Source organism: Trachemys scripta, chromosome 9 (assembly GCF_013100865.1).
Source record: "Trachemys scripta elegans isolate TJP31775 chromosome 9, CAS_Tse_1.0, whole genome shotgun sequence".
Taxonomy (NCBI): domain Eukaryota; kingdom Metazoa; phylum Chordata; order Testudines; family Emydidae; genus Trachemys; species Trachemys scripta.
This window is the reverse complement of record NC_048306.1, coordinates 85,459,083-85,475,546: the sequence shown is the minus strand read 5'-3', so window position 1 is coordinate 85,475,546 and position 16,464 is coordinate 85,459,083. Positions and strand designations below refer to the sequence as shown.

Below are 16,464 nucleotides of genomic sequence, written 5' to 3'. Positions count from 1 at the left end.
GCCAGCCTTATGTCCATAGGTGCTGGAACTAGGAGTGCTGGGGATGCTGCCACATCCCCAGCTTGAAGTGGTTTCCATTGTATACAGGGTTTACAGTTTGGTTCAATGGTTCTCAGCACCCCCCCACTATAAAAATTGTTCCAGTGCCCCTGCCTATGGGGATTCTCCCATACAGGGAACTCTCATCTGTCCATTTAGGGGAGCTTTCCAGCCATTTGTGCCACCAGTGAGAGAGGGCAACAGCAGGAGCCAGCCCAGTGCTTAATAAAATCCCACGTGAACCCTGGAAACTGCATATTATGGAATGTGCTTGTTACAAATAGTTTGAAGTTCTGAATTACCAAATTATATTGCTGCTAGGAAAAGCTGGTGCCAGTCAACATTGACTAGGTGATATAAAAATGTAGATAAAATGTTTAAAAGTTCTTAAGCCTATAAACACATTAAATACTTCGATTCCCCCTTATTTTCTGAAAATGAAATTTACTGCCTAACTCTGAAATTCAGTAGTAGTAAGTGTCATGGCTAATGTGCTTATTAAATCAATCAAAGAATGATTACCTGTCAAAAGCTGGGGTTATCATCAGTTATGAGTTGGGGTTGTTATCAACTCTTCAACTTTAATTCATTGGCTATTAATCTTAGGCTATTATTAGTATTGTTTACCCAATTGAGGTTAAAATCCTCCAAAATGATCAATTCACCACTATTAAATGCACAATAGGCGGATTTAATATTCGATGAATGGTTGATGACTGCTTGAATGGGGACATGGCGGGTGACCGTAAATCTACTTCAAGGGAACCAGTATGGAAAAATCACATGAATTAAACTGCTGGAAGACTGCATAAATTTTCTTTCACTCTTTTTTTTTTTTAAATACATACCACTGCATTTACCATAAATACCCACAAAAAAGCAGGAAATTCAGTTACAGCTGATTCCTGTTCATGATTATATAATCACAAGCCATTGTTTAAAAAGGGGTAGCTCCTCAGCTGGTGTCAACTGATGTAAATCCATTGAAATGCATGGAGCTCAGTTGAGTTACACCAGATGAGGACCTGACTCAATAATTAAAAATAAAAATCTTCTTCCTTGGGGGAGACCAACACTTGTGACTTGTAATTTACTTTAAAATAAAAATCATTAGAGCTAGAAACCTAATAACTTCCATCATATTACATTACCGTAATAAGTCCCACCAATTAATAATTGAAATTTCATAGGCCAATAATTACCACTATGGTCCAAGACAAAAAGCACAAATCACTGGCTTAGTTCTTTAACAGTACATATTTTGTTCCCATGGAATAATTAATATTTATAAAAATGGTAAATATATGGACCAGATCCTTACTGAAATCATTCAAGCTATGTCAGATTCCCCCAGCTAAGAATCTGGTCCACAATGCCCTATATTACCGCACAGTATTGTTATATTTTATTATTATGATTATTTATTATTACTGACAAAATAGGGTAGAGGACAAAATAAAAGGATCAAAATTGAAAAGAGCCCAAACTCTGTCCATTGTACTCATTTATTTATGCGTCATTTATTCTTAATTGCTAATACAAAGTTTAATATTCTAAGGGGCCGTCTACACAAAAAGTACTGCTTTAACTATACCAGTATAATTAAAGTACTACTATCCCCCTACTGCAGGGGTAGGTAACCCACAGCCTTAGGTAAGGGCCAGTGGCTTTTAGCTCATACAGTAGAGCAGAGGTAGGCAACCTATGCCACGCGGGCCAAAGATGGCATGCAAGCTGATTTTCAGTGGCACTCACACTGCCTGGGTACTAGCCACTGGTCCAGGGGGCTCTGCATTTTAATTTAATTTTAAATGAAGCTTCTTAAACATTTTAAAAACCTTATTTACTTTATATACAACAATAGTTTAGTTATATATTATAGACTTATAGAAAGACCTTCTAAAAACGTTAAAATGTATTACTGGCAGGCGAAACCTTAAATTAGAGTGAATAAATGAAGACTCGGCACACCACTTCTGAAAGGTTGCTGACCCCTGCCCTAGTGTGTAAGCACTTATACTGGTATGAATTACTTGACTTGTGCCTCTTTTTATTCCATGTGGAATATAGGGCCTTCACCACTGCCTCTATCTTAAGGCGGGTCCACACTACAAACGCTGCGAGAGGCTGTCGCTACGTCAGCGGGAAAAGCTCTCCCACTGACATAGTACTGGGGGGGGTTAAGGTCAGTATAACTATGTCGCTCAGGGGTGTGGATTTTTCACACCCTGAGTGATGTAGTTCTACTGAAGTAAGTGTGTAGTGTAGACCCGGCCTTAGACAGTCTCTTGATGCAGTCTTACCTTCTTCCCATGTCATTTTGATAGCTGTCAGTTCTGCTTCTGTTGTGCATTTCCATGTTATGCTTGGTCTACCTTATCACCTCTTGCCTGGGGGTACCCATCCAACGCCTGCCCTGTTACGTTAGTCAGGTCTTTCCTCAATGTATGTCCTACCCACCTTCGTTTGTGAGGGATTTTTGGCCTCTGATATTGAGGATTTGTCTAAGGCAGCTGTTTATGAAAACTTAGAGTTTAATAGATCTCCTAGTTTTTGTGCCACGCAGTAAGACAGACTTTACAATGGTGTTAAAAATTCAAAGTGGGATGAGCTGGTACCTCTCCTTCTCCCAGCTGTCTCTCATTTTGCCATCTATGTCTCAACAGCTCCCCCACAAGTACTCCTGTTCTTTTTGTGGATACAGACTAACACGGCTGCTACTCTGAAACCTGTCAATATTTTTAATTTTGTTTTAGAAATAAAGAGGCAAATTGAATAGCTTAGCTGCTGCTTTGGCCAAAAATTGCTAAGGGATTATGATAACAGTCTAATGGATTTGGAGCATTTAAATATCAAGGAGCAAGATTTCATTTCATAATCTGCCCTGAGTAAGGAGCACACCAGGGAGGGAATTATGACTCTCAGAGCCATAAATCTGACCCTGACCTGCTCCAGATTTGTACCAGTAGCAAATCATTTCCCTCTCCATGACAGTGTGGCTACGCTGGCCAGCACATCAGGGGGCAGAACCACAGCTCTGTCCATTTTATGCTCCTCCTGGCTGCTTACTCCATGCCCATCTGTGCAAGAAGGAGAATAGCAGCCCATACAGGTTGCTGTCCCTGTTCCATACTTGGACCTCCTAGGTACATAGTCCATAGAGGGGACTAGGTTCTCTGAACCTCAGCGAGTTAGTCTGTTCCTGGGGCTTGTGGCAAAGCCCCTCGTGATAGCTTATTTAAGACTGAGGTCTGTACTCTGTTAAATATTGTTTTTGTTTGTTTGTATTTACATATGTCAATTGTACTAAAAAAAAAAAAAAAAGAGCCCTAGAGGAAAAAAACCATAAAACTGGCAGATAATACATGTGTATTATGGAGACATAGCAAATAGCTTTGCCATAGCAGTCCTTTCATGTATCAGTAAGCTAATGTGGGGTTTTTTGTTTTGTTTATTACATTGTTTAATCAGGTTCAATACTAGCATAGGACCACTTCAGTATGCTGACCAGTATTTGCAGCTCTCAATCAAACTACCCAGCAGCAACATTTATGGAATCGGAGAACACGTCCACACACAATACCGGCATGATGTTAACTGGAGAACGTGGCCCATCTTTACCAGAGATGCTTTCCCCAATGGAGTAAGGAATCATTCATTTATTATGCTTTGGTCTTAGCAAGTGGATTCTGAGAATTAAGAGTGATTATGCATTAAACACATTTTAAAATGTTGTTAGTTTTTGCTCTCCACGATGGATTGGATATTTCTTAAACACCAGTCATTAGCAAGGTCTAGTTGAGTTTTTCTCTAAAGACTTGTCAGCTACACAATGCAGTTGCTAAATGCTAGATGTTACTGATTGGAAAAAAGCCTCACAAGGAACAGTTAGAAATATTTTGATTTGTATGTTTATTTGAAATGTTGAGAATCAGTGGGTAAGTTGAGAAACATTAATATGAGTCTTCAGTTTCAACTGCTAAACTAACCAGATTACAATATGTTCAAAGAGGTGCTCCGTGCAAATAAAGATGACATGCGTTCTCAGTTTAATGCAAAGTTGGGCAAACTATGGCCCGCAGGCTGGATCGTGCCCCTCAGGGCTTTGGATCCGGCCTGTGGAATTGCCACCCCCGTGGCGCGGTGGGCCCCGTGCCACTCCCAGAAGTGGCCAGCACCACATCCCTGTGGCACCTCGTGTGTGTGTGGGGGGGGGCCAGAGGGCTCCACGCGCTTCCCTTGCCTCCAGGAACTGCCCCCCATAGCACCTATTGGCCGGGAACCAGGAACTGCGGCCAATGGGAGCTTTGTGGGAGGTACCCACAGGCAAGGGCAGCACACGGAGCCTTCTACTCCCCCCTCCCCCAGGGGCCACAGGGACATGGTGCTGGCCATTTCCAGGAGCGGCGCGGGGCCAGGGCAGGCAGGCAGGGAGCCTGCCCTGGCACCGGTGCGTGCCGCTGCCACCCCAGAGCCCAAACCCCTCCTGCACCCCAACTCCCTGCCCTGAGTCCCCTGCTGCACCCTGCACTCCTCCTGCACCCCAACCCCCTGCCCTGAGCCCCCTCTGGCCCTGCATGTAATTTCCCTACCCAGATGTGGCCCTCGGGACAAAAAGTTTGCCCACCCCTGGTTTAATGACAACAGAGTTACGCACATAATAGTAAAGTTGCATTTAGTGGCTGAATTTTTGCTAGGTAAGTCATGGATGTCAACAACTATTTGTTTCCAATCTTTATTACTGTCTGTCTTGAAATATATAACAGAAGATTCTTGCTAGCAGCTTTAAAACCCTTCTAGGCTTTGTTCCAAGCTTTATTGACACTGGCACACAAAAGACGAACCGTACTGCACTTTCAGATTCTTGACCCACAATGCCTTATTAACTAAAAGACTACTGAGTATCAGTGAGAGCAGCAAAGAGTCCTGTGTGACCTTATAGACTAACAGACGTATAAGAGCATGAGCTTTCGTGGGTGAATACCCACTTCTTTGGCACAGGCATACGAAAGCTCATGCTCCTATACGTCTGTTAGTCTTTAAGGTGCCACAGGACTCTTTGCTGCTCTTACGGATCCAGACTAACACGGCTACCCCTTTGATACTTGAGTATCAGTGGTGTAAAGTCAGTTGTTCCAAATACGAGGTGCTGATTTAAAAAAAATGCTATTCATTTTTTGATTGTCATTTTTTTCTGAACGTATATTCCCACACTCAACCTCATCTGCTCTTCTGGGGGTGTAGATAATCACATCTCACTGTGGTGGTGGTGTTTGTTGGTGTTTGTTCTCATTACCGATGAAAGTCCAGTGTAGACAAGCCTACAAGGGGAAATGTCTGCAAAGGTTTGTAAGCACTCTAATGAACTATAGTTGCAAATAAGCAGCTAAGGATCAGATAGGTGCTGGTATGTAGACAGATTTTAGACATTATGGATCAACAAAATAATATATATTATTAATGAAGGACTGTTTACTAATAACAAACATATCACTTGCCATATATAAAATCTTTTAGGCTTTGTCTACACTGGACTTTCATCAGTAAAATGTTTGTCATTCATGGGTGTGAAAAAAAGACCCTGCCTAAACGACAAAAGTTTTACCGACGTGAGCAGCGCTTTGTCAGTGGGAAAGTTCTCCTGCTGACAAAACTATTGCCGCTTGTTGGGGTTGGAGGTTTTTTGTCGGTTTGAGATATCTCTCCCGCCGACAAAGAGCGGCTACACTGTTCACCTTTTAGCGGCATGACTGAAGCGGCATAGCTGTGTTGCTAAAAGATGCGTCGTGTAGACATAGCCTTATGGACCCTAAACTATGTTATTTATAACTAATCGATGTAACTTTTAAGGAAGACCATTTATCATTTTGGCCCAATTCAGCAAAGCTCTGAGGCAGGTGCTTAATTTTAAGCATGTGCTTTGCTGAATCAGGGCCTCTATTGAGTATTCAAACCCATCTCTTTGACCACCAGCCTTTAAGGAAAACCTTATCTGTTTGCAATTAGTTCAGATTTTAAAATATGTGGGCCTGATCCAGCAGTTGTCATTCAGGCAGAGCTCCCAGTTGACTTCAGTGGGAGTTTTGTCTGAGCAAGAACTGGAAGATTGGGTTGCTATACAGCTAAATTATGGCTGTCCTGCATGAGTGTACTAGAGGAGGAGTCAGTGGATAGAGTCCCTTCCCCCACATTGCACTGTACAGCTGGCAGCCATTATTTGGTCACTTAGGCCTCGATCCAGAAAGGGACTTTGGTGTTGCGATGCTGAGCTTTTTAAGCACCTATACAATGCCTACGGAGAGAGAGATGCCTGAGAAGGGGATCCATAAAAGCTAGCACACTATGTGGGGAGGTGCCTAAGCTATCCAATGGGAGATGCCGATGAGAAGGGTGTGTCGTAAGCTCCACCCGTCTCACAGAGTTTGCTGCCTATGTTTCCTTGCAGTCAACTGCTGGGAATCTCTCTACTGGAGTTAGGCGCTCTTGTGAGAATGGCTTAGGCACTAGAAACAGCCTCAGTGCCTGCCTAACTCCTCACAAAATAGTGTTTGTAGGTGTGTGTGTGTGCGGGGGGTTCATGAAGGGTGAAGGAGGGAAATAGTGGCCTCCCTATAACTTTTAGATTAGTGGTTAAGGTACTCATCCAAGATATGGGAGCCCCAGTTCAATTCTCCACTGTACCAAGGGATTTGAATAGAGGTTCCCACCTCTCAGGACTGGACTGCAGAGTCACACTCACATTTTCTCTGGCCCAATAAACATTTAAATAGTCATTTAATACAAAATGGAACAACAGAAGATTGAGAGAGGCCCACCTCAGAATATCCCACTGTCCAGGGGTTAGGGCACTCATCTGAGCAGTAAGAAACTCCTGGCAGAGTGAGGGAATTGTACCAGGGTCTCCGACATCCCAGCTCAGTGCCCTAATCACTGGACTAAAGGTTATAAATTAGGTTGTCTCTTTCTTTCCCCCTCCTCCAGCTGTTTTGTGTGTGGTTAGTTGTGCTCTGAGGATATCTACTGAATCGGGCCTCACAGGCAAGATTGGGAGGGCAAGGCCTATCTCTACCTTGTTTGTGAATTGCAATAAGGTTTAGTCATGAGAGAGGCATCTGGAAGCCCACCTGAGGCAGTAGTGCATCTGCCCACAAGCAGAAACTTAGGTATCTAGGGGATTTCTATGGTGGAAATGTAAGTGCCTGGTGAGTTTAGGCATCTAAGGGGTTAGGTGGCAGATGAGCAGGGGTTTTGTAGATCACAGTAGTACCTAAATTTGGGCCTTATGCACCTAAATCCCTTTGTGGATCTGGGCCTAAGGGACAGATTTCAAAAGGTGTTGAGGCACCTAAAGATGCATATAGGTCCCTAGAAGTTGTTTCAAAAGCACCAGTGGAAGTTAGGGGCCTAGGTACTTTTGAAAATATCACTAGGCACCCAACTTCCATTAAAAAAATCTGGTCCTAATTCTCTAGCAGAGGCAAGAGAAGGCCACCGAGTGCTGACTTCAGCAACCAGGCCATAGAGAGGGTCTGGAGGTATGTCCATGGCCCCTCTCCCACTGTTCTGTAGGGAATGTAGACTACATTGGTAGAACAAATATAGCAACTGCTTTTTCTAAGTATTATCTAGAACCAGCTCTGAGGCATGCCTGTTCTTCTAGTATGCTGCTTTAATTTCCCAAGGAATTTGGGTGGTGGTCTGAATTGTCCTTTATAGGAAGGGAGAAAAGGGGATTTATGACAGACCAATTATGTATTGGTAATGATATGTGTCATAGGACTTCCTGCCCTTGGAAGCTGGTCAGCCTGTGGGAATTACGTAGGAGGAGCTAATTACACCCAGGCAAGGTCTAATTCAGAGGTGGGCAAACTATGGCCTGCGGGCCACATCTGGCCCACGGGACCATTCTGTCCGGTCCCCGAGCTCCTGGCTTGGGAGGCTCGCCCCCGACCCCTCCCCCGCTGTCCTCCCTCCCCCGCAGCCTCATCTCACTGCACCGTGGGTGCAGTGCTCTGGGCAGAAGGGCTGCGAGTTCCTAGGGTAGCGTAGCTGCAGAGCCCGGCCTGACCCGGTGCTCTGTGCTGCGTGGTGCGTGGCTGGCTCTAGCCAGGCTGCACGGCTGTAGTGCCGCCAGCCACCGGTGTTCCAGACAGCATGGTAAGGGGGCAGGGAGTGAGGGGGGGGGGTGGATAGAGGGCAGGGGAGTTCAGGGGGTGGCCAGGGGCTGAGGGTGTGGATGGGGTGGGGGTGATCAGAGGGCGGGGAACAGGGGGGTTGAATGGGGGCAGGAGTTCTGGGGGCAGTCAGAGAGCAGGGTGGGGTGGATGGGGCAGGGGTCCTGGGTGGCAGTTGGGAAGGAAGAGGGGTTTTGGATGGGGTGGCGGGAGGTAGTTAGGGGCGGGAGGCCTGGAGGTGGTCAGGGGACAGAGAGCAGGAGGGGTGGATGGGGCAGGGGTCCCGGGGGGGGGGGGGGGGCCTGGGGGGGGGGGGAGAGGGGGGGGGAGTTGGGGACTGGGCCATGCTTGGCTGTTTGGGGAGGCACAGCCTCCCCTAATCGGCCCTCCATACAATTTCTGAAATCCAATGCGGCCCTCAGGCCAAAAAGTTTGCCCGCTCCTGGTCTAATTAATATAGAGACCCACTCTTTTTGCAAACCCACTCAGCAAAACCACTGTGGCTCAGCAAAACCGCAAGTCTTGATTTTGTTTTGTAAAACCAAAATCAAGGGTAGTGCATGTCTCTGCCTCATTACAAATTTCAGTGGCAGTTGGATAAATGATTCTGGTTTTGGTCCATCTCTACTAATTCCACAGCCCGTGATTTGCTTCTCTTTGATTCTTGGTGGGTGGAGCTGTGGGGCCAGATCTTTACTTGTATTAATCAGCATAGCTCCATTGAAATCAATGCAATCACACTGATTTGAATTTCCTGAGGATCTTATCCACAGTGCTGATCTTTCTTTTGCAGGAAAGGAGGAGGACTATGACAAAGTCTGTTATCAGTTCACAAGCTCTTTTTGTCGCTAATGATAGAAGAAACAAATATTGATAGTAATGTAATTAAAAATAAACAAACTCTCTTATTTACATAGAATACACATGGAAATTTGTATGCCCTGAATGGCATATGAAGTATATTGGCTACTTGATGTGCACATTTAGCTCCCCAAAACATTATTGTGATGCATGCATACTCATCAAAAGGTCTGTCATGTCTGTCTACCTATTTTATCTACACGTTTTAAGCAACTGTCTGTGTATGACTTGCCATTTATTGGTGAATTGAAAACATCCCCGGCAAGGAGAAAAATGCAAGAAAATAGGAAATAAAAATATAGGAAAAATTCAGGGGTTTTGTTTGTTTCTTTATCTGGTATGTTCAGCAGTTTCAATTTGTATCTCTCCAGGAAATGTTCAAACTGTATCTGTGTGTGTGTGCCTATTGGGTTTTAATTCACTTCTTTTTCTTCTCTTTTATTTTAAGGGCACTCATAACTTATATGGAGCTCACACTTTCTTCTTGTGCTTGGAAGATAACAGTGGAGCCTCTTTTGGTGTGTTCTTAATGAACAGTAATGCCATGGGTAAGAAAGACTTCACTATAACTATTTCCAACTGCTACAGCTTAACTTTAAAAAAATATATATATCTGCTGGATTGCTACACAGTGAACGAAAGTGAGTTGATTTAAAGGTCAGAATCAGGCATGTGTTTTAGCACAGCTACACATGTAAAACTCGACAGGAAACTCTGTCTTTAAAAATATCAAGCAGCAGCTATATATATAATAAAGATAGCAATGTTAAATATATTTAAGGTGAACAATGGCTACTCTAGAACTAGCTTTAGGATCACATATAAGGCCCCAGTTCCACAATGTATTTGTCCCTGGCTGGAGCCCTTGTGAAGAGTATAGTGCTCTGTGCAGCTGTAACCCACACACCTCCTGAGCGTGCTGTTCTGTCCCATCTAGCGGCACCGAGACCACTTGAGAGAGTTAAGTGAGTCTGCTCTACTGCCTTAGCTAACAGCCAGTTGGCTTTCAATTCATGCGGTAGACGCTCATGCACTAAACTCCAGAAGTCCCCAGTTTGGTCCCGCTGACCGGGGCCTGTTGGTGTTACACAGTTATCTGCCCGTGGGCAATGCATTGCAGGATCAAGGCCTCAATTGTAATGACAGGTCATGAAAGGATCATAGTGTTGCTTTTCATTAGAGCAACATACACAACTGTCTCTGCTTATCAGAACAGTCTAAGCCTTTTGAGACTGTGAAGATGCACTGTCTTTCTAGAGATTCCCTTTTCTTTGCAAAGGCATGCCAAATAAAATAAAATCTGAATATTTCACAACCTCCATTTGATTTCAAGGATGATTCAGGATGTCCTTGTTTTTTTCTGAACGCATTTACTTATCCTTCATGTGAACATTGCATGGATACATTGAGTGTTTAGCTTATGTTTAAACTTTCCTCTATAATTCCTTTTCTGACAGAATTTGCTCTCCAGCCTGCCCCAGCAGCAACTTACAGAACAACTGGTGGAATTCTAGATTTTTATGTCTTCTTAGGAGACACTCCAGAGCAAGTCGTTCAAGAGTATGTAAAGGTATGTTTATATCAGATGAGGGAGTACTATAAATAATGTAGGTGCTGATATATTGTGATCAGGCTATTATCAGTCATTTCATATTTGTTGTGATTATATTGCAATGAAATGTTTCAATGCATGCTTAAAGACAGCATGTATCAGTCTGTAAAGAGAGTGCTGCCCTTTGTTCCCTGGCCTTTTTCCCATAGTGTAGAGATTCCATTAGCAATGATAAACCGCCAGTGCTACTCTAAACCTCTCGTAATGCTAATGTATTTTTCGGTCAAACAACATTAGCCATTATTTGTGTGTGGTTTCTCTTTGTTCAGGTCAACATCATTTTCAAGGAATCCTCTCACATAACATAAAATGCCTTTTGAAAACTTAGGGTAGTTGCAGCTGTGTCACTCTCAGGATGTTAAAGAGGCAAGGTGGATTAAGTGGTATCACTTTGTCCCTTCTGAAAACGCACTGAGGCAATATAGCCTAGTGCACAGAGCTCTGGAACTGGGACTCAAGAGTGCTGGGTGAGCTTGGGCAAAGCACTGGACTATAGAGTCATTCTCCCTGTTTCTGTGGCCCAATTAATATTTAGTTCAGTTATTTCAATTATTTAATTAAGGTAGAGCAACTTCAATGGGAGAGATGGAAGGAGACTCAAATCAGAATATTCCATAGCCCAGTGGTTATAGCACTCACCTGAGAGGTGGCAGATCCCTGTTGAAATTTCTTTTCATCATCAAACAGAGGGGGGACTTGAACCCATGGTCTTCCATATCCCCGGTGTGTGGACCAAAGGTTATAAGGAAGGGCTGCCTCCTTCCTCTCCCCAGCACTCTGTTTTGTGTTGGGTTAGGTGGGCATACTATGGGATTGGGTCCTAGATGCACGTTAGGCTAAGGAGCACCTATCTTCCCCTGGTTCAAGGATTGCAAGTACATATAGGCACCTCCCTGCAGCCTGGATTTAGGCAATCATCTTTGTGAGAGGGTTGGGGCTTAAGGTACACCTCCCCCATGGCATCTCCCACTGGTTACTTTAGGCAGCTCCTTCCCTACTGTGCTGGCTTTGTGGATCACATTCTAATGCACCTAAGTGCTTAACAAAGGGCTGGTCTACACTACACAGTTAGGTCGACATAAGGCAGCTTATGTTGACCTAATTATGTCAGTGTCTGCACTACAGCCTTCCCCCCACTGATGTAAGTGCCCTACTACACCGACATAATTCCACTACCACGACACAGTGTCTGTGTAGATACTGTGTTTCTTGCCTGGGCTGTTGGCTGTCTTGTCAATTTCACAGCTCCTGGGCAGCTGGACCCCGCTCCGACTGGGAGCATTGCCATGCTGAGTGTTGCAACGCCTAAGTCCTTTTGTGGCTCTGGGCCCAAGTTCTATTAATATTACTTATCCACGATAATACAGTCCTAAAATCCTGACTTCTCATATGCTCCAGGATTTTTATGTACACTTGCTGCCCTTTCCATAGTGATATTTCTTCCTTTATCATTTGTCTTTATGACTTAAGATCTGATATCCCTCTCCAATAATTGATTGGTTGCTTCTCAGATCATAGTTGTTATTGTTATAATTTGTATTGTGATAGTGCCCAAAGGCATAATTCAGGATCAAAGCTCCCACGTATTAGGTGCTGTATAAGCACATAATAAAAGACAATCTCTACCCTGTAGAGCTTACAATGTAGTTTAAGATAGGAAACAAGAAGTGCTTGTCAAATGGAATAAGGGCCTAAGGGAGAGAGAAGATGATAATAGGTATAAGGATTATGTCGTCTCATAGTACTAGCAATATACACAACTTCATTGATTCAAATAATTTAAGTTTGTAGTTTTTAAAAGTAAATATGGAAAAACTTTACAGTTGTAACTGCATAATATCCATTATGGTTCCAAGTGCTAGACATTGAGTAATTTATAAGCAGTTTCAGAGAAGTAAAGAACTAGGTAATCTTGCACTGACAAATGACATACACATTGCAAATGCAATGCCCCTTTTTTTACTTAATTTTCATTTCTTAACTTTCAGCTGGTAGGAATGCCTGCAATGCCTTCATACTGGAGTCTTGGATTCCAACTTAGTCGCTGGAATTATGCCTCTCTTGATGAATTGAAAGTTGTGGTAGAAAGAAACAGAGCAATTGGGATACCCTATGTAAGTAAAATATTTTTGGGGGGGCGAATGGGGGGGCTTAAGCAGGTCAGGAATAAATCCTAGATTAGGATCTACTTTTACAGTCCTGGAGTAATTTATTACAAGTCAATTCTGGTTAACATATAGAAACTGCTGTTAACAAACCTTATAGAGACTTCAGTATCTTTTAGGACTTTTGATGTTAGATTGAGAGTCAAAATTGGGGAGGTTACAGTTATTATTCTTTGTATTACTATAGCTCAAAAGGTATGTCTAAACAGCCTCCCAGACTGGGTCGTCAGACTCGGGCTCACGTTAAAAATAGCTGTGTAGACATTTTGGCTTGGAATGCGAGGAATGGAGGTGGACCTCAGAGCCTGAGCCACAACTTCAAAGCACTGTCTAAACAGCTATTTTTAGTGCAGTGACATGGGCCCCCTATGTGGACCTGGCCTGAGAGGCTCAGCTGTGTAGACATACCCTTAAAGGCCCCAGTTGAAATCAGTATCTGTTTGTGCTATTTTAACACATACTAAGAGACAGTTAGTGCCTCAAGAGTTTACAATCTCAATGCATGAGATAGACAAGGAAGCACTGTTATCCCCATTATGCAGATGGGAAAGTGAGATACATGCTTACATGCTGTAGTCCACCCAGAGCTAGTGCCTAGCATACTTGCCGCTCCTTTGTAGAGTGTCACTGAAGTATGGAGCATTCCCCGTCACCACCCAGAGCTGTCCTACCCTGCAGTGTCAGAGCCTTTACAGCTACCTACTGTTTTTGAAGGATACTATTGTAAAGAGAGATGGCAGTTAGGCATCTAGGCACATGGAAGTTGGGTGCAAAACTGCCATTTGTGCCTTTGAAAATCTCCCCGATAAATTTTATAGTTTACATGATCTCTGTGCTGCTTCACAGTTAGTGTGAAAATTATCCTAAGTTCTTACTGTCTATCCATAATAAAATAACAAAAATAAGTTTGCTCCAGAGTAAACAGAACATAATCATATCAAAATACTCAGGGCCCCAGACTATTGTTTCTAATGTACAAAATAAACTATGCTATCTTTCAGGAAATTCAATACACTGATATTGACTATATGGAAGAGAAGAAAGACTTTACTTATGATCGAGAGAAATTTAAGGACCTTCCTAACTTTGCTGTGGACCTGCATAACCATGGACAAAAATACATTATTATACTGGTAATGAACTAATTAACTATTTCACTTTACCACTGAAACAACGTTGCTATCAGAATTACTTGTATACAATAATTGTTTATTATTATATTTTGTGTAGATTGTATGTAGTGTATATATCTATTGCCTAATTCTGCCATGCTTCAGAAAAATGGAAGAGCTTACCAACTCTCTCTTGTGTTTATTTTTATTAGGACCCTGCCATTGCCACCTCCCGTCTCCTTAATAATACTCCTTATCCTTCCTATGATCGAGGAATGAACAAGAAAGTGTGGGTAAATGCATCAGATGGAATAAAAGAACTCATTGGAGAGGTAACTAGCTACTTATGGAAACTGCATTCCCCATGTCTGTACTATTTGTTGTCACAGCAGATGAGGTTGGGTCACTGCGTTTGTTATAAACTCAATTTTTTAAATTTTCAGTAAAATTAGCTGTTCATGGAAATTGTTTTATAAAGCTGTGTCTAAGAATGTAAGATGTATTCATTTTTGTAGATTTTTTTTTTTAAGACTTTTATTTACACTGTTAGGTGTGAAAAGGGAAAAAATGGGATACGGGGAGATTTTTCTGAGGCACAAAGGACAGTTTGGAAGCCAGCTCCTGTTGATTGTTCAATGGTATTCGGACACCTGACTTCCATTCTGTGCCTTTGAAAATCTCCCACATAATGTTTATCAATTTATATTGCTTATTTGTATTTGTATAACTCAAAAATGACTTTGACTTAAAGATGATGAAAATTGAGAAGTAATGAACAAGGTCAGATTCATTCTGGACTCATTGTGAGTGCAGTTTATTGTTACTGTGGATTAGTTATAGGCAGAACCACCCAGAAGCCCCATCCAGATCAGGGCTCCAAAGTGCTAGAAGCTGTATGAAGATTAGTATGAAGCAGGCCCTTGTTCTGAAGAGTTTACAGTCTAATGCTCCAAACTTTTATCCAATTCAAGGTTTATCTAATTCAAAGCCTGTTGAAGTAACTTTGATTCTTTCTATTCAACAGGCTGATAATTAGGCCCCATGTGTCCATATTCTCCCAACAGAACCACACATAAGTAAACTTACATACATGCAGGATAGGGATGAGAGTTTAAAGCCAGACCCAACAAGTGGGTGTAACAAGGTAGGGTGGGGGTTTAGTAGTACCCGGGGTAACACTGGTAGGAACGTGTTGGTACATGAGCCTCTCACCCTGCATGAGTAAACCCCCAGTTAACCTGCTTGCATCCATCTGCTTGCTTTTCTTCAGTGGTGAGGAGGTATAGGGAGGAGGTGTCAGGGTAGAAAGGGGCATCCCTAGGCTGGCAGAATGCTCTCCAGGGGACCATTCCAATAAACTAGAGGTAGAATAGCCTTGTGGCTTCTCTAATTTGTGCTATGGCGAACCCCAGGATCAGGGAATGTGGAAAAGTCACTTAGAACCACCTTTGCCTCTTCCTCCAATTTGTCTCAAGCTCATGCTTAGGGCAACTGAAGACTGAGACAATTGTGTGGATGGTTCCAACTCATTAAATTTTGTGCTTTAAGTCAATGGTAAGCAACTAAATCAACTACATATCAGGCATGTCAACATATTTTAAATAGTCTAAAGAAATAATAACACAACAAACCTTCACACTTGTTAGCCTCTATCACAAAAAGAATATGCATTTTTAAATTGCCTGCATAACTATTTACTTGATATATATACCATTACATTCTATCAAGTCGATAATCTGGTTTTAAAAACCTCCCTAAATAGGTATTTATATTGCAGACCCTAGTAATTCTGAGAGCTGTTTGAAGCAGTTGGGCTGATGAATCACATTTAAAATACCTAACTAAGCATTCACATGAGCCCATAACAGCTATGATGTGACAACTCTCATATATTTCTATGAAACATTTTCATTACTTTGATGAAAAGACAAACATCACTGAACAAAAATCAAAGGAAATTAAAACGACTCCCTCCCTCTAACTATTTAAAATGTAAATAATGTTAATGTTGTGATGTAGGCTAGTGACAAGTGTGATGTGAAATAAAGGACTGAATGTCAGATTTAACCTGAATTTCTTTGTTTTTGTTCTGATTGGGTCCCAAACCTTAAAATACAGTAACTGAAACATATTTTAGGAGAAATCCTTAGTTCAGATAGTGAAATACATACGCTAAAAATATTAAGGAGAAAAAAAAATTGAAGTGCGGTTATTTAAATACAGTGTCAGACCCAATATTGTTCTCATTGGACTCTTCCCATTCATTTCAAGGGCCAGATTTCTAAATTTTGCCTAAAGGTGTAAAATTGGCTAATCAGACCGGTACCTAACTCCCATTGAAATCGATGAAAGTTAGATGCCTAACTTGCTTAGGCACTTTTGAAAATACCACTAGGTGACTATCTGCATCTTTAGAGAGATACCTTTGCAGATCTGGCCCGAAGTGCTTGGAATGTATGTTATCCTTATTCTTTCTTCTTCTTTGAGGTCAATGCAGTTAC

The 16,464-nt window shown here is 42.4% G+C and overlaps 1 protein-coding gene across 1 annotated transcript in view; it reads left to right on the top strand.

Annotated features, from left to right (window-relative positions):
• Positions 1-16,464, top strand: part of SI (sucrase-isomaltase) — a 155,917-nt gene that overhangs the window by 19,143 nt on the left and 120,310 nt on the right. The window contains exons 7-12 of the mRNA XM_034781458.1: positions 3,511-3,682; positions 9,523-9,622; positions 10,532-10,644; positions 12,675-12,800; positions 13,853-13,984; positions 14,176-14,295. Coding sequence (XP_034637349.1) covers positions 3,511-3,682; positions 9,523-9,622; positions 10,532-10,644; positions 12,675-12,800; positions 13,853-13,984; positions 14,176-14,295 — 763 coding nt within the window. The remainder of the gene's footprint in view (positions 1-3,510; positions 3,683-9,522; positions 9,623-10,531; positions 10,645-12,674; positions 12,801-13,852; positions 13,985-14,175; positions 14,296-16,464) is intronic.